Source organism: Marmota flaviventris, chromosome 1 (genome assembly GCF_047511675.1).
Source record: "Marmota flaviventris isolate mMarFla1 chromosome 1, mMarFla1.hap1, whole genome shotgun sequence".
Taxonomy (NCBI): domain Eukaryota; kingdom Metazoa; phylum Chordata; class Mammalia; order Rodentia; family Sciuridae; genus Marmota; species Marmota flaviventris.
In genome coordinates, this window is record NC_092498.1 from 136233854 (window position 1) to 136257554 (window position 23701).

The following is a 23701-nucleotide window of genomic DNA, read 5'->3' on the forward strand; positions in this document are numbered from 1 at the left end:
ATTTTTATTTTTGGAACTGGGGATTGAACTCAAGGGTACTTAATCAAAAACCCACATCCCCAGCCCTTTTTATTTTGAGAGACAGGGTCTCACTAGGTTGCCTACAGACTTGCTAAATTGCTGAGGTTGGCTTTGAACTGGCAATCTTCCTGCCCTAGCCTCCTGATAGGATTATAAGTATGTAATAACACGCCCAGCTGCATTACTTTTTTTTTTTATTGGTATGGGGATTGAACCTAGGGGTGCTTAATCACTGAGCCACATCTCCAGCCCATTTTTGTGTTTTATTCAGAGACAGAGTCTCACTGAATTGCTTAGGGTCTTGTTTAGTTGCTGAGGCTGGCTTTGCACTTGAGATCCTTCTGCCTCAGCCTCCAGAACTGCTGGGATTACAGGCATGCACCACTGTGCCCAGCTGTTTGCATTACTTTTTAAAAGGGGGGGGGGGGGAACCCACCAATACATTTTATTCAAAGTTATTTTCTTTTAGTTGATCTGAAAGCTAACCAAGTTGCTTTCTCACTTTCTTTTAATTAAAAAAAATTTTTTTAGCTGTAGTTGGACACAATACTTTTATTTTATTTATTTTTATGTGGTGCTGAGGATTCAACCCAGACCTTGCACGTGCTAGGTGAGCGCTCTACCACTGAGCCACAACCCCAGCCCCAACATTCTCTTAATTTGATAAAGATGCAAGCCACAACACAAAATTAAGATCCTCTCAAGGAGATGGAACAATTAGTATCAGGGACAAATCTCCAGTGATTAATGCATGTATTTAATGACCAAACAGCCAAGTGGAGTTCAAAACAGCCCTTCTTTAATCTTAAGTCTCCTAAAAGAGAAATGTTGTGCATCATAAACACCAAACAGAGTGGGAATAACTGTCCTTTTGTGACTTGTCCCTTCACATTGTGCCATTGTGTCTTCCTGAGCCAGGTGCCTCTGATCTCACCTCCTGCTGCACTGCCAGGCATCTCAGCTTGACATGTACCCCCTTCCCAGGCAGTTCACACAGACTCCCTCTGGGTACCTGCAGTCTTCCACCCACTTCCACTGGCCCATGGTCCCAGCTCCACACTTGCTCTTGCCCTTCTTCCTTTTCCATTCTCTGGGAAAAACTCCTTGACAGAGCCCATCTGGATTTTTCATGTCTCTGGTTGGGTCACTGCTGGATGCTGGCACAAGGACTACCTCTTTTGGTGATGGTTGGACACAGCAGCTATCAACTAGTGGCTCTGTGGAAAGTCCCGGACTTCTGAGTGCAGCGTGGTGGCGGCAGCTCCAACAGGTCAGTGGTAAATGTGGGTTTGGGCTCCAATCCAGGGTCAGGGGCAGCTCTGGATCTTAGGCTTCTAGAACCTTCTGCATTCTAGCTTTTCGTCTTTTATTCCTTCAGTCCTTTTAAGAACTTTTGCAGCCAATCTCTGACATTAAACCCCTTTCCTGCTCGGCATGTCTTTCTGACTTGCCACTGACCGATACACACTACAACTAAAGTTAAATAAATGTGGACTTATAATAACATTTAATATTTTAATTTTTATAAATGGAATAAATAGGATTTGGGTATTTGCTTTTCTTGAAGAGAGCAAACTCTCTTTGCATTTTGCTTCCTTCATGTAGGGTGCAAAAAAAACAGTCTATAACCGAGTCTATAAATTATACAAGGAAAAGGCAATGAAATTATTTATTAATTCAGGACAGGAGTTCTTTATGGGGTAATTATGCTAATATTGAGCATCTTAGTTATTCCTTGTGGGACAACATTTGACAAATAGCTATGACATATAGATTGCACAATTTTCTTTCTTTGAGAGAGAGAGAGAGAGAGAGAGAGAGAGAGAGAGAGAGAGAATTTTTTTTTTAATATTTATTTTTTAGTTTTTGGCGGACACAACATCTTTATATGTGGTGCTGAGGATCGAACCCGGGCTGCACGCATGCCAGACGAGTGTGCTACTGCTAGAGCCACATCCCCAGCCAAAGACTGCACAATTTTCAAACTGTAATAAATATAGTCAGTTAGTAGTAGACTCCAAACTTCTTCTTGTCGTTTGAAAAAAGGTTTGATGATTTACTATAATCCATTGAGGAACGTCTAAATGGGAAGAAACACAGTATATTTTATGCATCAGTTTTTTAAGTAGAAAATAGATAAACTACAGAACTTAAGACTTAACTCTAGTGATAAAAATCTATATAGAAAATTAGTTAGCATTTTAGACATTTGGCTAGGAAGAAAATTTTTAAGGGTAACAAATTTGTCTTCTAAGTCAATATTCTCCCTTTTTAAAATAAGTAATCTTAAGCTACTGAGCACAATGGACTGGAAGTGAACACTGTTAGTTACTGATGGGAATTAAGAAAATGTAAGCTTATTTTAATATGCCTTATCTGCACAGAAGGAGACAAAGAAATGTCATACTTAGGTTTACAAAAAGTAGCAAAACATCAAAGTAAACTTTCACCTTACGTTTAAGTTTATATTTATTTACATTTAAGCAAATATAGGAGTGAAATTAATTTATGTGCATATTTTATTTACAAAAAATTTGGAAAGTTGTACAACATGATGTTAACAGATCTCTGTCTGGACAATGAGATCTGAGGGACTCAGTTTAGCCATTTTTGCCCTTTGATGTTTCTCTTCTTCCTATAGGGTACATACATGTCTAAGGTACTTAAAAAAGAAGAAATAAAAAGTAAACACTACTGAAGCATAACAGTAATATATACCTTTTTTAAAATTTAGTTTTTCACTTGTTTCAATATGAGAAACTACATTCATGAGAACTTGTGGTGCTGGAAGCCCTGAGGAGACCATGGCACTAAAGCCCACCTGAGCTAAATGGCTTGCCTGAGTCATATGCTACCCACTGGCATGGCTCAGAAGAGAACCTGGCCTTGGGACTTCTGGGCATGGACTCTAATGCAAGAAGTGCTGCACCATGATGATTCTGGTCAAAGGTGGACTGCACACCTGATGGCGGTCCTCTCAGATTATAAGAGAGCTAAAATGTTCCACTGCCTAATGACACTTCAATTGTCATGCATAGTGCAAAGCATGACTCGTGTTTGTGGGAAGCTGGCAAAAAATCCTATTGTGCTGCCAGTTTATAAAAGTACAGCACGTCCAATTATGGATAGTACATAAGGCCTGACAATGACAGCCAACCATTACATGCTTCCCGTACACACGTTTTCATCACTATTTTAGAGTGTTCTCCTACTAAAACATAGCTCACTGTAGAGCAACTGGCCACGCCGTGCTGGCAGCAGCCTCACACCTCGTGCCTCCAGTCTTCCAACCACAAAAGGCCACATTCAGCGGTCCACCCAGACCACCTGGGTTAGTGCAGACATATTCCACGATGTTTGCACAACACATTTCTCAGAATTTAGACCTACGTGATGCAGAACTGCATACACACATGTAAAAAGACATTTCTGTCCAGAATGCCAGGGTTAGCTTCAAGATCACAGAAGTGGAAATGGTGTTGGGTTAGACCCTAACCACTGGGCCAGGCTTACCTTCAGGACTTCACAGGGAGCCACATTTGGAGGCACAGGTTTCCCCCAGTGCCTTGAATACTCAGTTATCAAAGCTGAAGCTTCATCTACACTGTGGAATCAGAAGGAAAAGGGAGTTGTGAGGAAGGGTGATAAATATCTGTTCTCTAATTATTGTGGTTGTGGCTTAAGCATATATGGATGTCCAAATTTTTCAAACTGGGTACTCTGTCAATTAGACCTCTGAGAACAATATTCATTTATGAATGACAATGTGTAACGATGGCTGGGTCACAAGGGTGAACAAGCAGAAAACAATCCATGGTGTGGCGGCTGAGAGTCACCTCTCATGATTGGTACAGCTAGGTCAGATGAGGAGGGGCCAGTCCCCACTCAGTCCCGCCTGCACTCTCCCCTCCTGTAGCATCAGCCCTTCTTCTGCCTCCTTTTTGCTTTCATGTCTGCTCCCAGTTTTACCCCTAGCAGCTCACTGTTTCTGGATTTGTGGGTGCAGGAAAGCCAGCCAACAAGGCTGGCCAAGGCTCCATGCTACCCAAAGTGGTCAGCGCTCTGAGTAGGCGTCCCAAGAACAGGGCGGTCACACGGGGCCTAGAGCAGGACTGAGACTCACACTGTGGGGATTTAGAAAGCTGGTCTATTGTGATTCCAAGTCCATGTTCCAAGGGTTTGGATGACAAATGACAAGATGACTAACTTCTGGGAATGTGTTCTAGGTTAGTATTTGTAGCTATTAATTACAACCACCCAGCTCTATATTTTTTTTCACATTTTCTTCCAAAACAAAGATACATCTTAAGCAAATTCTTCAGAAATCTGTCTGCCCCAGATTAACTCACCTTAATTCATTTGCCAAGTAGCGTGTTAGTTCAGTGATGTTATTGGCATTTATCATATGCAACTTCAACATTTGGAAGTACTTTGTCTTTGCCAAAATTCCAAACTCCTTCTTATTTATGACATCATTCAAAATCAGATTTCTAATCTATAGAACAACAGGTATCATGACATTAAAAAAGTGTAAATGTCTAAGTCTTTATTCAGTCCTGAGAATTTCTGACAACCCGAAGTTGAACTATCACTGTGTTGGGACCAAGCCTGTTTTAGGAAGGGGTGAAAAGGAGAATGCTTTGGCCCAGTGTTGTACACAATAAATAAATAGACAGCTATTGTTAAGCACTTTGGACTTTTTAAACAGTAAACAAGACAGCTGGGATCTGTCTTTTGTTTCTTTTTTCTCATGGTGCTGGGGATTGAACCCAAGGATGCTCTATCACTGAGTTATATCTCTAGCCCCTTTTATTTTGAGGCAGGGTCTTAAGTTTCCCAGGCTGGTCTTGAATTTGCAACCCTCCTGACTTGGTCTCCCCAGCTGCTGTAATTACTGATGTGCACAACCCTGCCTGGGAGGGTCCCTTCCTTTTTTAAAAAAAAAATCTACTAAAGTTTAATAAACACAAAATAATTTTATATATTAACAAAGAGCTAGCGATAGATAGTAGTTTCCTGCTTAACTTTTTGGGTAAAACGATCACCTTCTTTTGTGCATGTGTGTGGTGCTGGAGAGGGAACCCAGGGTCTCGTGCATGCTAGACAACTGCTCTACTACTAAGCCACATCCCCAGTCCAAGGAGGATTACCTTCTAGGATCAAATTTTCATAGTAAAAAGGATATGGAAAATGCCTCTTACTTGGTGTGAAAATCCAGCTAATTGGCCTTCACTCATGTGCTCTTCTAACTGCTGTAAGATGATCTGAGGATTGCATGAACCCAGAAAACTCTAGAAAAAAAATCAAGCACAATTTTAAAAAGTATTATTACTTTCTGTAAAGCCTGGAAAGTTTTAATTTTTAAATTTGAAATATCTTAAAGAATTTCTAATATAGGAAAATAATCAACTCCTATTACCAAAAAATTACTGAATAAAGGAAAGAAAGCATTTTATAATTATTTATTCCAACAGCAAAAGCTGTTTATTAGGAATTTTGTTGTTCTAAGAGAGAAAAACAATCTATTTAAACACTGAAATGTTGAAAAGCAACAAGAGATGAGTTTATGAGTAATCAGAAAAGAAAAAAATGTCAAAGACAAGCACAGATGGCTTTTAAAAAATGCAAGTAATAGACCAAATGACAAACAGAAAACATGCATATTCATTTATATAAATCTCTATCTACTGCCTTATCTACCAGGAGAGGAAATAACTGAAACATTTCAAAATACTTTGTTCTTGTATTAAGGGAAATGAGGGTTAGTTATTTTTAAAAGTTCTGATCTCAAAATGCTCAAAGCTTCCTTTGTTAAAGACCCACACATAAAACCTCTCTCTTATCTCTCCTATCCAGCTGCTAAATCAGGCTGTCCTCTGCGGGGCCTCCCCATCTTGTTCAATGCCATCACCACTGCCCTTCGGTTCTTACCCTCTAGCTTCTGCCGTCTACCCACAGGTTGTCATGTATGGATCAAGTGAATTAAAATTCTATTCCAATGCAAGAGTTTCCCAGTAGTTTTCCTTCCTGCCACATCTTTCCTCTGATCAAGTCTACATGAGTTAATGTTCCTTCTAAGATATTGACTTTATCATTTTACTTTGTTATTCCAAGAAAATCACATGTTCCCACAGAGAAAGAAGAAGTCTTTCAAGACATCTCTCAGGTGGACCTCAATCTATCCTTGTGTCTTACCTCCTACTCACCCCCCAACACAAGCTTTTCATCTCACCCAGGCTGACTTATTCATGATTTATAGGTTTGGCAAAAAGAAAATGTAGACTTTTGTGAGAGATGTGCAATATGAGACCTTCCATGTCCTTGGCAACCCGGAGTACAACGTGCAAAATACCTTAATTTGCTGGTGTCTCTTTTCTGAGTGGGGCATGAGCATGAGACAAGCTAATGCAAAAGCCGGAAGCTCCAACTGGACATACTGCTTGGCGATTCCCATCATGTCGAGATCCCCTGAAACTGGACATCTTCAAGAGAGCATGTTAATTAGTTAAAGACCTATCAAACTTCCTAAACTAATTGTCCCTCACAGCTTTCCATAATTTTAGATCCCAAAGTGCTGGTAGTAACATGTGCTTAGTGATGAGTAATTCGAGAGTTTAACGGTCCTCTGCACAGAATAAAGAGACTGGCCCACAGGAACACAGAGCACTATCCAACTGGCATGATTACGTCTACAGATGCATAAGATAAATTCTTAGAATATTCAAAACCTATGAGACAACACTATAGAATTTAAGGTAGTCACAAATGGCACTCTATGCTTTTATATATATATATATATATATATATATATATTTTTTTTTTTAAATACTTTTTTTAGTTGTTGATAGACCTTTATTTTATTTATTTATATGTGGTACTGAGAACCGAACCCAGTGCCTCATGCATGCCAGGCAAGTGTGCTACTGCTGAGCCCCAGCCCCAGCCCCTCTACACTTATATTTACATCGGGTACTAATTTCAGAGACTGTCTAGGAATTCAGCTCACTATGGAACTGGAAGGCCCACACATGGGAAGCAGACATGGCAAAAACTAAAAAACTTGACTTCCTAAGAAAAAGGAATTATGTCATTCCCCCCCTTATCTATGGGAAGTATATTACATGACCCTCAGTAGATGCCTGAAACCACAGATAGTACTATGTAGATATACAGTTAGATATTTAGATAGATATAATAGTTTAATTTATAAATTAGGCAAAGTAAGAGATTAGTAATAACAATAATAAAATAGAACAATGAGAATAATACTCATTTTTTAAAAATATATATATATATTTTTAGTTTTAGGTGGAACAATATCTTTACATTTATGTGGTGCTGAGGATCGAACCCAGTGCCTCATGCATGCTAGGAAAGCACTCTACCACTGAGCCACGATCACAGCCCAATAAAATATTCATTTATAATGAAATTAAGAGCATCGCCAGGATTGTACTATGGGGCTATCATTAAGTAAAATAAGGCTTACTTAGACACGAGCCCTGCCATCCCATGATAGCTAATCTGATAACTGAGGTGTACTGGGAGACTATGGATGGGCAGTGCAGGCCCATAGGCAGGCGGGGCGGAGGGATGATATGCATCCTGGTGGGGAAGCATGAGGCTTCATCATGTTATTCAGAATGGGGTATAATTTAAAATGTATGGATTGTTTCTGAAATTTTTCATTTAATATTTTCAGACTAAGATTGACAACAGATAAGCAAAACCACAGAAGTAATACTCAGCTGAGGGGAGAACACAGTGCTTGTAGAGATGTCTCCTAGAAAGGAATTTTATAAGCAACAAATTCTATTTTCTTGGTAGGAGAACAGACATTTTACTTACTCTAGGACAGCGATGAGACTCTCACAACAATCTGACAACTGACTGGGTCTTAAAGGACAAGAGGCTGGAGAGAAAAAAAAAACACTGATGCACACAGGTACTCAGGAACACAGTGTTACTGTCAGTGCTGAAATATTGGATGGAAAAATACCTGAGAGCAGTGGTATCTGAATCACGTGCTGCCAAGCTTTGCTGAAGTAGGGAACCTGCAGACATAAGCGCATTAAAGAATTCACATCCAGGACATTATGAACTCACACAACCATACAGTTAAAGCTTATGTTCTGGATGCTAAAACCAAATCAGAAGCTGCTATCCTGCTATCTCCCTGTTGGAGGTTATTAAGATTCTAGGATAATTTTCTTCATGACTGTGTACTTTAGGATCTTTTTATATACTCTTGGCTGATTCATATGTTCCATTTGTCACAAAATGTCAAAAACTCAACTCAGAAAACAAAATTAACACTAAGCCTATTTTGTGTCAGACATTATGCTTGGGCCATAGGAAAGGAGGAAGGGGACCAGAGAAGGAATTTCAAGAAAGTGAGTAAGAACAGATTCCCAAGGGTAAAAGAATGCTTAAGTGACTTCTGCTACACTTTACACCATATTATGGAGGATAATTAAGAAAAAAAATAATGAGCTGCCTCAAAAGGTGAAAAACAGAGACACTATAAGACAACAATCCCACTCTTACATACATACTCAAAGGAAAACTTATGTCCACATAAAAACTGTATACAAATGTTCACTGCCATGTTATTCATAACAACCAAATTCGAAACAGTCCAAGTGCCCAACAATTGATGAATGGGGAAATAAAATGCTGAACAGTCCACCCTCTGAATCCTCAGATTTTACATCCAGGATACAATCAACTGAGTGTGGGACATGCTTGCGGGGGGAAAAAAAATTGTGCCTTTACTGAACATGTACATATTGGCATCAGATTTGCCATTTTAGGTCGGGAGCCATTTTTATCTAGCCAATTTTATCCATTTTATCAAAACCTAGGGACTCCTAGGTTTTGATTTAGGAGCCCTTTTATCTGGAGATAGTGAGGTAATGTTGCTTAGCCTCCCCTAAGAACATGTCCCTGCTAAAGGGTGAACCCCACCCCAGTCCAAGACGTAATTCCTAAAGCATGCCTGTGAAATTCCTCTCGCAGGCTATAAAGCTGCTCTGGGAGTGCCCACAGGCTGCTGCTCTCCTTGGAGGGACAGCCTTGACGGTTTGCTCCAAGCTCTGATTCCTGTGTGTGGTGTGGTCTTTAGATTTTGTGTGGACTCTGCGAGTGTCCTTTCAGTACAGATGTGTTTCCTTGTCATTATTCCCTAAACAGGACAGCAGAGCAACTATCTATACAGCATTTATATTAAATTAGGCACTGTAAGTGATCTAGAGATAAAGCACACAGGAGGGTATGTGTAGGTTCTATGCAGATGCTCTGCCATTTTCCATAAAGGACTCAAGCATCCAAAATGCTGGTGTCCACAGGGTGGCAGCAGTGCTTGTGGTGCCCTAACACCAATCCCCTATGGATAAAGGGTCAGCAGTATATCCACACAGTGGAACATTACTGGGTAATAAAAGAAATGCTGTAGGGGCTGGGGCTGGGGCTCAGTGGCACAGTGCTCCCCTAGCACATGCGAGGCACTGGGTTTGGTCCTCAGCACCAAATAAAATAAGTAAAATAAAGGTATTGTGTCCAGCTACAGCTAAAAAAAAAAAAAAAAACTTGAAAAGAAAAAAAAGAAATGCTGTAATGTAGCATTATTCTAAGCGGAAGAAGTCATATACAAAAGGCTATAAATTATATGGTTCTATTAATACAAAAATGCCAGAATAGATAAACCCACAGACAGAAAGTAGATAAGTGTGTGAGGGCTAGAGGAAGGAGAGAATGGGGAATTGCTACTAATGGATATGAAGTTTCTCTCTGGAGTGAGGAAAATGTTCTAGAACTAGAAAATGGTGATGGCCACACGACTATGTGAATACATTAAAACCCACATAACTGTACACTTTAAAAGGGTAAATTTTACCTTAGTTTAAAAAAACTCTCTCATTCTCTATCTATATATACACATAGACACACGCACACACACACACACTTATAACTCTTTCAATATGGAACAATCTCCCAGATACCACTGTTAGATGAAAACAGCACTTTGTCTAGATAATGTAATTGCATTATTGTGTATATAAGTATACATACACGCCTATATGCTTATACAACAGGAAAGCTCTAGAAGGACATGTGAGAAATTACAAGCAGTAGTTACCTCTGGGGAGATAACTGTGAAGAGAAATAGTAAAGGAGAATCTTTGTGTTTTACTCAGTATATTTCCATATTCTGATATAGTAAGCTCAGAATAAACTACATATTTCTATATAATACATGATGATACACAGTGATAATGCATACACAAGTTGGAAGATTTAGGAAAAAAAATAAATGAGACATGGTCTCCGACTCTGAGGATCTTCAAGGCCTACTAAGGGCAGTCTAACATAAACAAAATGAATGACTCTGTGACCAATGTTAAGAGCAGAGACCAAAGGCCATATGAAGGTGTGGCTGACAAGGCCTGGAGAACTCAGGAGAGCACCGTCTTTGAGGAGACAAGATGTGAGGATTCTGGAGCATCATCCTGAGGGCTAATCTATACTGTTCTTTTCTTCTTTCCCATGCTGTTCTTTTTTTTTTTTTTTTTTTTTTTTTTTAGAGAGAGAGAGAAAGGGAGAGAATTTTTTAATATTTATTTTTTAGTTATCGGCGGACACAACATCTTTGTTTGTATGTGGTGCTGAGGATCGAACCCGGGCCGCACGCATGCCAGGCGAGCACACTACCGCTTGAGCCACATCCCCAGCCCCCCATTCTGTTCTTTACTGAGGACCTGACTTTTTATTTTAGGGCACCTAGCAGTCGAAGGCTAGCAAAGGCAAAGACGAAATTTCATGATATTTACTTTAAAAAATTACCTACCTGCCATAAAGAATGGAAACTAGAAATGGCTGCTAAAACTTTCCTTAGATAAGGAACCTATAAAAAGAAATAAAATGAAAAGTTGTAAAGATTACCATGATGAAAAATTTCAACATGAAATATCAGTTTTTCTTTTTTTAATTTCTTGTAGCTATAGATTGATACAATAGCTTTATTTTATTTATTTATCTTTATGTGGTGCTGAGGATCGAACCCAGGGCCTCACACATGCTAGGCAAGTGCTGTGCCACTGAGCCACAACCCCAGCCCCGAAATATCAGTTTCTTAATGCTTTAAAAGCAATAACCATAAAAGCCTATCTTCTGTTAACACTGCCAGAGAAGTTCACTTTAAACCCATAAATATCAGAAAAGGCTAGGATTCCAAGTATTTCCAGCACAATGCAGGTCAATTTTGAATTTGCCCTTTCTCCGGCCTAACACCATTTTCCTTCAGCTTGGCAGGAGCTCAGTGGCTGTGGATATTTTCAGCATGTACCTGTTCAGTAACTGGTGCCAATTTGAAATGTGTAAGGGATCCTATGTACGAGTTTCCAGAAATCCTTAGTCTTACCATATTGAAGCCAAGAAGCTTTTGCAGGAGTCCATTCCAAAGTTGCAGGTCACAGATTTTGTATTCTAAACAAAGCTCTGTTACCAATCTTACCGCCTAAAGCCAAACAAAAACAAATTGGAAACAAGAAAGAAAAGGGGAAAAAATTAATCATGTTGTTTTGAGGCATCGGTAAGTTCAAAGACCTCTGAAAAAGGTAGGGCAGCTTAATCCAAGATGGGCACATCATCTACAATGTCTATTGCCTAATTCAATGAAGGCTTCTTTCTAAGGAAAGAAATAGAAATTCTTCTTTGTCTTTCTTCTACCTTAGAAGTTTGCTTGCCCTGGGATCCAACTATCTCTGTCACCAAGTTCCTAAAGGTAACTAAGTAAGAGAGGAAGGATACCCCTCCCCATCGGGAGACAGATGGCCTCAACGCCCCTGACAAGCCTTGGAGGGGACTAAAGTGCTCTTTTTAATATTGGCAGGGACAATGGCCAGTGGGCTTCACGGGAGCAAAGGGGAGTTTCCACGTTGCCCTGTCCATCCACATGCCAGGACAGGACGTAGGAAAGTCCAGTGGACCTGCTCAGGGAGAAGGGGTCTCTCAGGACCCTGAGCAGTGGTGAGCACCTGAGTGGCTGCAATAGCACAAGTGAAGACCAGAGCCCAGGTCCGCTGACCCTACATACCATAGGCTCATGCCTGTGGTTCTTCCACAGGCCCTTGACCATTCCTTCTTTAGGACTGTTGCAAAATAATTCAAATGTGATAGGGATATTCAACATCTCAAAAGCTGCCAGAAAAGTCATACATTTCAAATAGGATCTGGAAAACAGAAGTATTTGTAAGAATCATTCTCACAGGCCACATTTGCACTAAAAAAAAAGCAAAAGCAACTACAAGGAGGTATGTAATGAGGCCGGTTTGTTGTTAAATGCTCATTCTGGGCTTTAAATATATTCTCAGAATGTAACATTAGATAGCAATCAATTTCAAGAAGATGGAGAAAATATTCAGTTTCTAAATACTCCTAAGAAATGATGTTGATAAGATGTTCCCAAAGGCCTATTTCCCCTTTGCCAAAATGTCAAGGCTGTCAAGGCAACAGAACTACATTGACATAGGTACTCAAAGGCACTCTAATAAATTAATAGACTTTAAAGTTACCGTTCCAAGGAGGTGGGGTGTAAAAAAATAAAGTTACCGTTCCAAAAAAAAAAAAAAGATGTTTTCTATTTCTTAAAACAATTCAACAAATTCTACTTACTTTACTTCTTCAATGGTTTTTTTGAAGAGAGATTTTATAGTTTCCTTGTCAGCCAAATAGAGGAGACACTGAAGAGCTCTTGTTTTGTAGGCAAAAGTTAACTGACGCATGCCCAATGTCTGTAAAACCAAAAAAGGCTTGGAAATGAACACACTGCATGCTGTAGTTGGGTAAATGGGTGTCAAGCTAGGCAGCATAAGCAACATCATTCTTTTCCCCCTTCAAGCCCTTCAGGAATGCACAGTGGGGAACAGTGGTTCTCAGTGTGCAGTCCATGGACCTGGAGAGGTACTCCTGACACTTCAGGAGGAAAAGGGCCCAAACTATTTTCACTATAATACTAGATTGTTTGCCTTTTAGAGTTGATATTTGCACTGATGGTGTAGAAGCGGTGGTGGGTGAAAGTGCTGGCAAATAGAGGCAGGGACCCCCCACTGTCCCAGCAGCTATTGTATTCACACGCACACCACACGCTCCCAGCATGAAATACCAAAGCTAAGCTGGGCATGGTGGCCACACCTGTAACCCCAGCGACCTGGGAGGCTGAGACAGGAAGACCACAAATATGACACTAACCTTGGCTACTTAGATTCAGTCTCAAATAAAAAAAAAAAAAAAAAAAAAAAAAAACCTCACAAAGATGACTTTCACATAAGAATATTTTTGATGAAGCACTGAAAATTGACTTCATAGATTGGGGATGTAGCATAGGGGTAAAGTATTTACCTAGCAAGATTGAAGTCCTGGGTTCCATCCCAAACACCACACACACACACTCTCACAATTATTAAACTACAACTCTTGGATATGTATTAATAAGAATTCACATTTGAATACTTGTTGATATTGATTAACCATAATGTATTCATTAATACTCTGTATGGAAGACAAAGTTCACATACAGCATGCTGTAACAGGAGGAAAAGTGCCATCAGCTGAGCTAAGCTGACCAGCCACTCATCAGGGAATACCATTTCTGCTTGAAAGAACGACTGAAAGACAAGCTAATGGGCAAGGAACTCACATTCAGCACCTCAGACTCTCCCCCTTTCCTCCTGAGGATCACTTTCCCAATGGCTCTGTACCCTTCCTCTCTGCTCCAGCTGCCCTAGAGAATGTTTCTGTACACAAAAGCCTGATGTCCAAAGCACCTGTGCTGCCTTTAGCAGAGTCTAGCTAGAGTCTACTGGGTGACTGAAGCCGAAGCCGGGTGATGGAGGATGGTAAGGCTGAACAGGGACTCTTCTTAGGACCAGTCTGCTTGGTGCCCTGGTATGAGGAAAGCAGACTGACCCAGAGGTTAATAATCCCAAACACCTCAAACCCGTGGGAGCTGTCAATGGGTCACCATTCGGTCTGCTAAGTGGACATTACAGAGGACAGTGCTAAATGGAGCATACTGTATTTAATAATCCTTGTTTATAAATTAAAATAAGTACTTATGTATTTTAATAAGTGAGCATTATCTGAATTATATATTATAAAATTGAACATGGTAAATATGCAGGAAAAACATGTTAAGCTAAGATGCCCCCAAGGTTCTGATTAAGTTTATAGAGCTTACAGTTGTAGCTGATGTTGCGCATACAAACAGTATTCTTGAACTATAATCAATCGGACGAGACTGGAGGAGATACACGACTCTGGAAAAAAAATTCAGTTACATTCATTTTGAAACCTAGTGATAGATTACCCAACAATAAAAGACATCAGGCATGTTGGCCAGAAGGATTATGATATTTTTGTTTTCCCTTATAAGATACTTAATCTTTTCTTGAGTTCCTTCATAGCTAAAGAGAATAATATACACAATAAATGCCAGGCCTCAGCATCCTAATCTATAAAACAGCTAGCCAGTCTCTGAAATTTAAATTCTCTCCATTTAAGAACTTGATGTAAACCATAGCTGTGAAGTACACTGACTATTACTCAAGTGAATTTCTGTTTTAGGAGTACCCAGGGCCTTGGAAGGGGCACATTTCAACCTGTAGCCTCAGGGATGGTGGGCCACTCCCAGGAAGGGCAAGAGGAAGGAGGCACAGGGAGAAAGGTGGAGTGAACTCAGCTGGAAAAGGCAGGAAGTTTGCATAAAGGGTGCTTTCTGAGACTTACTGTCCTATTATCTTTTCTCCTTGAATTGTTTCTGTTGAAGACTTGTCATCTGGCTGCTACAGCTAGACACACCAGGAGCTCTCTCTTGCTTGGACAAAGGTACAACTAACTGCTCTAAAAAGACCAAGCAAGGAGATGGGAGTATAGTTCAGTGGTAGGGCACTTGCCTAGCAACATGCAAGGTCTTAGGTTCAATCCCCAGTCCTGGGGGGGAAAAATGACTAAGTAAGGATGAGGAGGGGGTCCAGAGGCAAGGAAGACAGGGAGTGGGTGTTAGGTCAGCTCTGCTCCAACTAGGAGAGATTATTTTCTTGGGCTTCTCTATGCAAGTCTCATCTTACAATCAGATCTCCAGGGCTGAGGCAGGGTGCAGGGCCTTACACACTCCTTGACCTAGGTTAGGAATGGTGAAAAGTTGGCATGTGTGCCACCATGCCCCCATGCCTATGCCAAGCATCATTAATGAATTACCACATTCTTTCTGACTCAAGTCCATATACAGTCTTCTCAAGAGAGTCATCCATGAACAATCACTCAGCTTGTTGGATGAAAGCAACCTATCTTTCTTGGTCTCAATGTTAGGTCAGAAGGACAAAAGGAATCTGGTGGCCCATATTTGAGCCATCCCAGCATATCAGGGTAAGAGAGTACAGAGGCGTCTGGTGCCAAAGTCCAAGCTAATAAGAGTAGTCTTTACTTGAGATATAAAGATAATCTAGGAACCCTTGACATCTGCAGGAGCTTGAGGGTTTAGAAATTCTGGGTCTCTGATTTCTTTCACCAGAGACACTTATAACCTGTATCAATGAACTATTCTTCTCAGAGACTGCCCAAAGTTATATCTAGTAAACTTTTTAAAAACTAATGTCTGAAAAATTTACTGGTAAGATTCCTATTGGACATCAAGGTTAATGTCCATGTAAGCAAAGGAAAACAGAGTACCTTCGTAGTGCTTCGTCTTCTTGAAGTTCAAATAATTCTGATGGTTCCTTTGAAAACAAGGAAAAAAAGTTAGAAACTTAAGTTTGTGACTATACAAACTTTCATCCTATGAAAATCTACATAAAAAACTCTATGTACAAAATTATTTTATGAAAAGATTTTTATTATGGCCCGACATCAATCTGCAGTGTACATGAAGGTTCAGACCAGGCTCCCTGCCAGTCTGGGGCGTTTGCCACATCTTCAGTCCAGACGAGGTTTTGGGGGGGGGCCTGTTAAGGGATCATATGAGTTCCAGGTGTCCCCTAAGAGGTTGCAGAGTTCCAAGTCCTGTCCAGGGTCCTGTGGTCCTCTGGGCAGAGTGCTGTTAGCAAGCACAGCATCCTGCTTCTCTGAGGCTGCTGCTTAGGTGACCTGGAAACACTGATGTGCTGCTCTCTTGGAAGTTTGCACTGTCCACCTCAAGGGCCAGGGACTTTCTGTACCCCAGGGCTTGGGGTCAGCAGCAGCTTGCCCTTTAGACCCAAGAGCCACCTCCAGAGTCATTGAGATCTCATTTGGGAACAATGTTCACTTCAGAGGTACTTTGTAACTGCTCGGCTTCTGAGTTTTAAAGAGCTGCTGATAGGAACTCCTGATAACATTGCTGCAGATCATGTTTTAATGGCTCGAACAGTTAACCTCTGACTTTATTTAGTAAAGTGTATCAAACTAGGACTTTTTGAATTGTAAATATGTGGTTTTATTAAATAAAAGTCATGTAAAATTGTTACTTACAAAAAAAAAAAAAAAAAAAAAGATTTTTATTCAAATGATGATTTTTATCACAACCACTCACACAATAAATACTTACTGAGCACCTACTATGAGACAGGCCCTGTTCTCAGTATATGGGTTGCCTGAGCAAACAAAATAAATATTCCTGTCTTTCTGGAACTTAGATTTGTTAGAAAAAAAAAAATTTTTTTTTTTTTTTTTTTTTTTTGGGGGGGACCAGAGATTGAGCTCAGGGGCACTCAGCCACTGAGCCACATCCCCAGCACTTTTTTGTATTTTATTTAGAGATAGGGTCTCACTGAGTTGCTTAGAGCCTCACAGTTGCTGAGGCTGGCTTTGAACTCGTGATCCTCCTGTCTCAGTCTCCTGAGCTGCTGGGATTATAGGTGTGCACCACTGTACCCGGCTTTGTTAGAAAATTTTTAAAAGATAAGGGCTCCAGGAATTTTAAATTCATTAATTTAAAATTAATTCATTAATTCAGCACATAGTCATAAGGACCTACTAAAGTACAATCATGGTTCCCAGTGTGAAGGAACCTTCCGTTTGGTGTTTGAATTTACGTGTAACTTGAAACATCTCTAAATGCTGGCTTCTATAGGCAACCACAGATTCTCTTGGCCAAGATATACTTCTAATTTCTGTCTTTCAACTGACGCTCAGTCCTTGCTTTTGTAAATACTTTTACAAAAATACTTCTTGAATTGAATAGTAAATGTATAAAAACTATAAATTAAAAACTTAGCCAGGCATGGCAATACATGTCTGTAATCCCAGTGACTAGGGAGGCTGAGGACTGCATGTTCTAGGTGAGCCGCAGCAACTTAGTGAGACCTTGTCTCAAAATAAAAAATAAACAGGGCTGGAGATGTAGCTCAGTAGTTAAGTGCTCCTGGGTTACATCCCCAGTACCAAAACAACAACAACAACAAACCACCATCTAGGGCTGGAGCTATAGTTCAGCAATAGAATGTAGAATGAGTACTTAGCATGCCCCAGGCACTGGGTTTAATCCCCAGCATCAAACAACAATAAAAATGATAATAATAATTAAAAAAATAAATGCCTAATGTCATGCCATGTTAGCTATACTATTTGTTTATAGGTAGATTCTTTTCCAAGGATATTTACCTTAGTAGATAAAGCATTACAGAATTTACTTATTAAATTCTACCTAAAAATTCAGAATGATGTAGAAAATTCTGGATTTTTTGGTACCAAGGATTGAAGTGAGGGGGCACGTGACCACTGAGCCACATCCCCAGCCTTATTTTATATTTTATTCAGCACCCTACTTTTGCTGAGGCTGGCTTTGAATTTGTGATCCTCCTGTCTCAGCCTCTCAAGCAGCTGGGATTACAGGTCATCTGGCTGCTACAGCTAGACACACCAGGAGCTCTCTCTTGCTTGGACAAAGGTATAACTAATTGCTCTAAAAGGACCAAGCAAGGGGTTGGTAGTGTAGTTCAGTGGTAGGGCACTTGCCTAACAATGTGCAAGGTCTTAGGTTCAAGGCGTACGCCACCACACCTGGCAAAAATTCTGGATTTTTACCACTGAATCCCATCAAAAAATTTAGATGTTAATTACACTATTTCTAAGAACGACATTATGTGCTTCCTGGTGTGACCTACTGAAACACATCACCTATGTACTATTCTTTTTTTTTTTTTTTAAGAGAGAGAGAGAGAGGGAGAGAGAGAGAGAGAGAGAGAGAGAGAGAGAATTTTTTAATATTTATTTTTTAGTTATCGGTGGACACAACATCTTTGTTTGTATGTGGTGCTGAGGATCGAACCCGGGCCGCACGCATGCCAGGCGAGCGCGCTACCGCTTGAGCCACATCCCCAGCCCCCCTATGTACTATTCTTGCCTAAAATGTACAACCTCAAAGCTGTGCATGGTAGTACACCTCTGTAATCCCAGTGACTCTGGAGGCTGAGGCAGGAAGATTGCAAATTCGAGGTCAGACTGGGCAACTTAGTGAGATCCTGTCTTAAGAAATGTGTTCAATCCTCAGTATTGCAAAGAAAGAAAAGAAGGGAAAAGAGGGAAAAAAAAAAAGCAAAGACCAGAGCCCCGACAAACACAGAGCACAGCCGTGGATCAGGTCCTGGACCCAGGGGCTCGGGAGTGTCATAAAGAATGTTGTTGGGACAACTTAAACTGTGAGATGGAAGTGGAAATCTGAGTGTTGCATCAACACCAACTTTTTTGGTACTGGGGATTGAATCCAGGGGCATTCAACCCGGGGTTGTATCCCAGTCCTTTCTCTAATTATATTTTAAGACATTTTAATTATATTTTAAATATTGCTGAGGGTTGCACTCCTTCTGCCTCAGCCTCTTGAGCAGTTAGGATCACAGACCTGTGCCACCACCCCCAGAGACAATTTTGCTTTTTTATTTTGACAATTATGCTGTGGTCTAGAGAAAATCCTTGTTCTTATGGATTAAGTGTATAAAAAACTTAATCCATAAGAACAAGAATTTTAAACATTAGGGGGGAAGGGGCATGACATACATAATTTACTCAAATGGGTAGAAATCTGTGAATATAGAAAGTGATGAAGCAGGGCTGGGGCTGGGGCTCAGCGGTAGCGCACTTGCCTAGCATGTGTGAGGCACTGGGTTTGATTCTCAGCACCATGTAAAATAAATAAAGGACTATCAACAACTAAAAAAAAAAAATTAAAAAAAATTTTAAAAAAAGAAAGTGATGAAGCAAATATGGCAAAATGTTAAGAATGATGTTTCATTTTGAATTATTTCAAAATAAATAATTAGACACATGAATCCAAGTCAAAAAATAGACTACTTCTTTTACACAAGATTATGTCTGAAATAAATCATAAGGTAAAACACCTAGAGGGCTGCACTTTGCAGGACAGGTATTCAGCCTCTGTGAAGCCCTCAGCTGCTACTCCATGACCCCTGGGGCCCAGTGGGTACCTACCGCACCAGGTGCTGTCGAGGGGCACAGCCATTTTTCCAACAACATGTCCCATATCTTTTCCAAATTAATTTCATTCACTTCAGCTATTTCTTTAGCTGCTGCATGAATATCTAAGATATCCAAGATAAAGAATTTTAAAAAAGAGTAAGTTGAGTTTTTAATATTAGATAACCAGAAATCAAAACAATAGTTATTTCTGGGCCCAAAAATAGCTTGGTTCTCACCAGGATAATCCTTGCCAGATGAATTTTGCATTCTTTGATTTATGCTGGGATGTTCATACAGGCTGACAATGAGGTGTGCCGGCTTCCCGATCGCCCTTAAATATTCCCCAGTGTTCAGCTTATGAGCTATGAGCACAGCCTCTGTGCCTGAGCGCCGGAACTGCAGATGTAGCTTCTTCAGCAAAGCCTGAGCCTTTTCACGCGTTTCATCCTTTTGAAAAATTGTAAGCAAAAAGAAAAGACTTACTTTATAAATCTCACAAAACTTATTTTGTAAATCTCAGCAGAGGCTAAGATTCCATCTTTATCGATCATGGCCCTCCCTTCCTCAGCTGTATGCTGAAGCATCTCCCATTCAAAGCCATGGTCTTCCTCCTCCACTTCAGGCACCAGAGCAGGATGAGAAGATGTACTAGGCAAGCACAGTGCAAATTAAGGAGAGCGCAGAATCTTCAGTCTTCTAGTTTAGACACACCTGAGGCGGGATGTTCTGTAGCCATCTCTCAGCTAAATACAGGCAGAACTTCAAACTAGACATCTTGAAGGAGCCTAAAAAGATAAAGAGATCTATGAACAAATCTGAATCCTTTTAAGACAATGTTGCTTAGTCAAATGATCAAGTACTTTTAAAGTATACAAATGGGAACTCAGTAAAAGACAAGGTAAGCAGGAGAGAAGATCAAAGCAAAAAGCCAGAGTCCAAGAGGACACTCGTTAGCTCCCAATCCTGCTCCCGAGATTCTGATGTTTCTTCCAGAAGTTTCTCTTGCCTGTATGTGCATGTGTGACCGTACCATCTACCACTACACCTCATTTCTTGGCTGTCTTTACAAGTTAGATACACACACAATGAGCTGAGTGCTCTGCAGCAGTGAACCAGTGTGAGCAACAGCAGACCATCTCCCTAGCAGGGCAGCTGGGACACAAGTCAAGTGGGAGGGTCAAAATCTGATTCTCTTGCAGTTTTGTTTTGTTTGCTTGTGTTTTTGTTTTACTTTTTGGAGAAAAGACAGTTTATGTGAAGGAAGATTCTTGCTCATGAATTTGATTCCAGGGACTAGGGCCTGGGGTCAAGGGTGACCTGAAGTATGATCCTCAGCTACTTTGTGTCACAGAGAGCATGTGGAGCCTCTGTTGGTGAAAGTATTTTGCCCTCTTGTGGCAACTCTTGTTAGATTACACCCCTGCACCCAGTACCAACACTCCACTGCCTTCTGAATAGTCAGCAGGTCTGTGACTCTGTCTTGGTTCATTTTGTCCTCTCCAGCACTGATTCCTACCCACATGCTTCAATATCCACTCATGTTCCTGGTGTGGTCTGGATGCCACTTGGTCCACGAAGCCACTACTTCATTCTAGGGCACTGTCCTTGCTAAGGAGTGAAGGTATCTGTATCTGTGCCCCTTGTTGCATTGTATGCCAATGGGAATTAGATATCACTCCCCTTGAATATACAAGAACATGAATTTTATGTGATACTTTGCACTTACTTTGTATGTACTTATAACTCATTTTGTTGGTGGGCTGTGCAATAACATTTGGCTTATGGACTGATGACCTGTGATTATCAGTCTAAGGCCAGCAGATCCCTTCATTTGGAATATATACATAAAACTTTTACAAGTTATTTTTACTCAAATTTTAAGGGTTTAACCTGGTCATCATGTTAGAAGCTCTGTAGAGCGCTCGCCTAACATGTGCGAGACCCTGGGTTTGATCCTCAGCACCACATAAAAATAAAATAAAAAGATGTGGCCACAGAAAACTAAAAAATAAATATTAAAAAATTCTCTTTAAAAATAAAAATAAACATTTGAAAAAAAAAAAAAAAAAAAAGAAGCTCTGATTGGCGGCTTTGGGTTTCCTATTTAGAAACCTAAATAAACTAATTAAGTTTCAGGCAGTCTTTCAATGATGAAGATGTTTTTGGTGAAAAGACTGGAAACTGCTCTAGTTGGTGCTTAGGGAAAATGTTTGAATTAGTGTACATACAAGCCATTGACATTTCTTTATATTAATTCAGAAGTTATCTGTCAAATAAATAACAATTTTTCAATTAAAAAAAAACCCCAAAACTATAAGCACACGCTTATAATCCCAGCAGCTTGGGAGGCTGAGGCAGGAGAATTGCAAATTTAAGGCCAGCCTCAGCAACTTTGCAAGGCCCTAAGAAACTTGGCAAGACCCTGTCTCAAAATTTAAAAAAAAAAAAAGGCTGGGATGTGGCTCAGTGGTTAAGAGTACCTCTGGGGGTTTAATCCCTACTACTAAAAAACAAAAACAAAAACCAGTTTACCATTTTAAGGCCAATTATAGGAGATTCTGTACCTTCTGGTATCTCCTGGGTGAGAGTGATGGCAATGGCCACAGCCCACTCCGGGTTGACTATAGACAGCAGGTAGGACTCGATGGTCTGAGTGATCTTAGCTATTTCCCTGTTCATCAGTGCAGAGGACTTAGCTGGTGTCAACTTCAGGAGCTTTGGCTTCAAGTTCTTTTCAAAAACATGTTTGGCCGTAGACACGTAGAGAGTGTCTAGAGAAAACTTCAGAAAAAAAGGAAGTTAAATTTTTATGTGAAAGGAATATAAAGTATTTGTCCTCGGGGTTAGGATTATTATAGCACGAAGAAGCCTCTTACGAGGTTTTAATCCATTACCTTCATTAATTTAGAGATTAAGAGCAGGGTTGGGAGGGACTCTTCACTGAGCTCTGAAGCTAGAAAGGAAATGAAAAGAATATAAATTGCTTGAGAGAAAACTGTTTGCTAGTTGGAAAAATTTCATATATTAACAAACATACAGAGAATTTTCCAGAAGTTCTGTGCTGTGCCAAATAATATCAAGTGAAAAGGCAGTCTAGTCTGGGCAGCTGATGGCAGAGTGATCACATGCTCCAACATGTATTGGTATTCTAGGTCCACGGGAGGGGAAATTCTTTTGTATGACTCCAAATGTTTCAGAAGACTCAATGCCTGCATTAAAATAAGAAAGCATTTTCCTGTAAGAAGGACCCAATCCTACACTGTCTCAAAGTTGTCTAATTCTGTGCCACCCTAGGTTGCCATTCCTTAGACAGTCTCATTTTCACAAAGACCAGCAAAACAATTCTAGTTTTCCTGTAATCAAATCCTTATAAACCAAAATCAATACCATTATTGAAGAAATCATAATAGAAAAAACCAGTAGAACCTTGTTGGCAGGATGTTTTGTAAATGAGACTGGCAGTTCTTGATATACTCTTGTTTTTTAGTACAGAGGACTGAGCATAGAGGTGCTTAATTGCTGAGCCACATCCCAGCCCATTTTATTTATTTATCAAGGCTTAGGGCCTTGATAAATTTCTGAGGCTGGCTTTGAACTTGTGATCCTCCTGCCTCAGACTTCTAAGCAGCTGGGATTATGGGCATGTGTCACAGAACACAGCTTTGATGTACTCTTTGAATGTGTTGAGATATTACTATAAAAATACTTGAATTTACTTTATTTTTAAAATTTTATTTATTATTTTTGAGACAGGGTCTCACAATGTTGCCTAGCCTAGTCGTGAACTCCTGAGCTCGAGATATTCTTCCACCTCAGCCTCCCACATAGCTGGAATGATGGCTACACACCATGATGCCAAGCTTGATTTAATTTTAAAAACAGAGGTTTTAGATCTAAAATTAATTTTCTATGTCCTTTGTCCATCTTATGCTTATATTTTCTGTTTTAGGGCTTATATAACCTTTTGAATCAACCATTTTTCTTATATTTTTAAAATCCAATTTTAAAAAATATACAAGGGGCTGGGATTGTGGCTCAGCGGTAGAGCGCTTGCCTCGCACATGCGAGGCCTTGAGTTCAATTCTCAGCACCACATAAAAAATAAAATAAAAATATTTTAAAAATAAATAAAAAATATACAAGCCACTAGAATCAAAATTCAGAAATGATTAAAGAAGTTAATGAGCCAAGCATGGTGGTGCAGGCCTGTAATCCCAGCGACTCAGGAGGCTGA

The 23701-nt window shown here is 40.1% G+C and overlaps 1 protein-coding gene across 1 annotated transcript in view; it reads right to left on the minus strand.

Annotated features, from left to right (window-relative positions):
* Nucleotides 1-1844: 1844 nt before the first annotated feature.
* The window catches only part of Kntc1 (kinetochore associated 1), an 80795-nt gene continuing 58938 nt past the window's right edge, over nucleotides 1845-23701 (minus strand). Inside the window, exons 47-65 of the mRNA XM_071612168.1 lie at nucleotides 22505-22676; nucleotides 22362-22420; nucleotides 22032-22248; nucleotides 20179-20252; nucleotides 19704-19914; nucleotides 19480-19589; nucleotides 15748-15794; nucleotides 14258-14336; nucleotides 12694-12812; nucleotides 12116-12251; nucleotides 11441-11536; nucleotides 10868-10924; nucleotides 8021-8075; nucleotides 7870-7933; nucleotides 6374-6503; nucleotides 5223-5312; nucleotides 4371-4516; nucleotides 3535-3625; nucleotides 1845-2101 (exon numbers count right to left, since the gene is read on the minus strand). Of these exons, the coding sequence (XP_071468269.1) occupies nucleotides 2081-2101; nucleotides 3535-3625; nucleotides 4371-4516; nucleotides 5223-5312; nucleotides 6374-6503; nucleotides 7870-7933; nucleotides 8021-8075; nucleotides 10868-10924; nucleotides 11441-11536; nucleotides 12116-12251; nucleotides 12694-12812; nucleotides 14258-14336; nucleotides 15748-15794; nucleotides 19480-19589; nucleotides 19704-19914; nucleotides 20179-20252; nucleotides 22032-22248; nucleotides 22362-22420; nucleotides 22505-22676 (1974 nt within the window). The 3' untranslated portion in view covers nucleotides 1845-2080. The remainder of the gene's footprint in view (nucleotides 2102-3534; nucleotides 3626-4370; nucleotides 4517-5222; nucleotides 5313-6373; nucleotides 6504-7869; nucleotides 7934-8020; nucleotides 8076-10867; nucleotides 10925-11440; nucleotides 11537-12115; nucleotides 12252-12693; nucleotides 12813-14257; nucleotides 14337-15747; nucleotides 15795-19479; nucleotides 19590-19703; nucleotides 19915-20178; nucleotides 20253-22031; nucleotides 22249-22361; nucleotides 22421-22504; nucleotides 22677-23701) is intronic.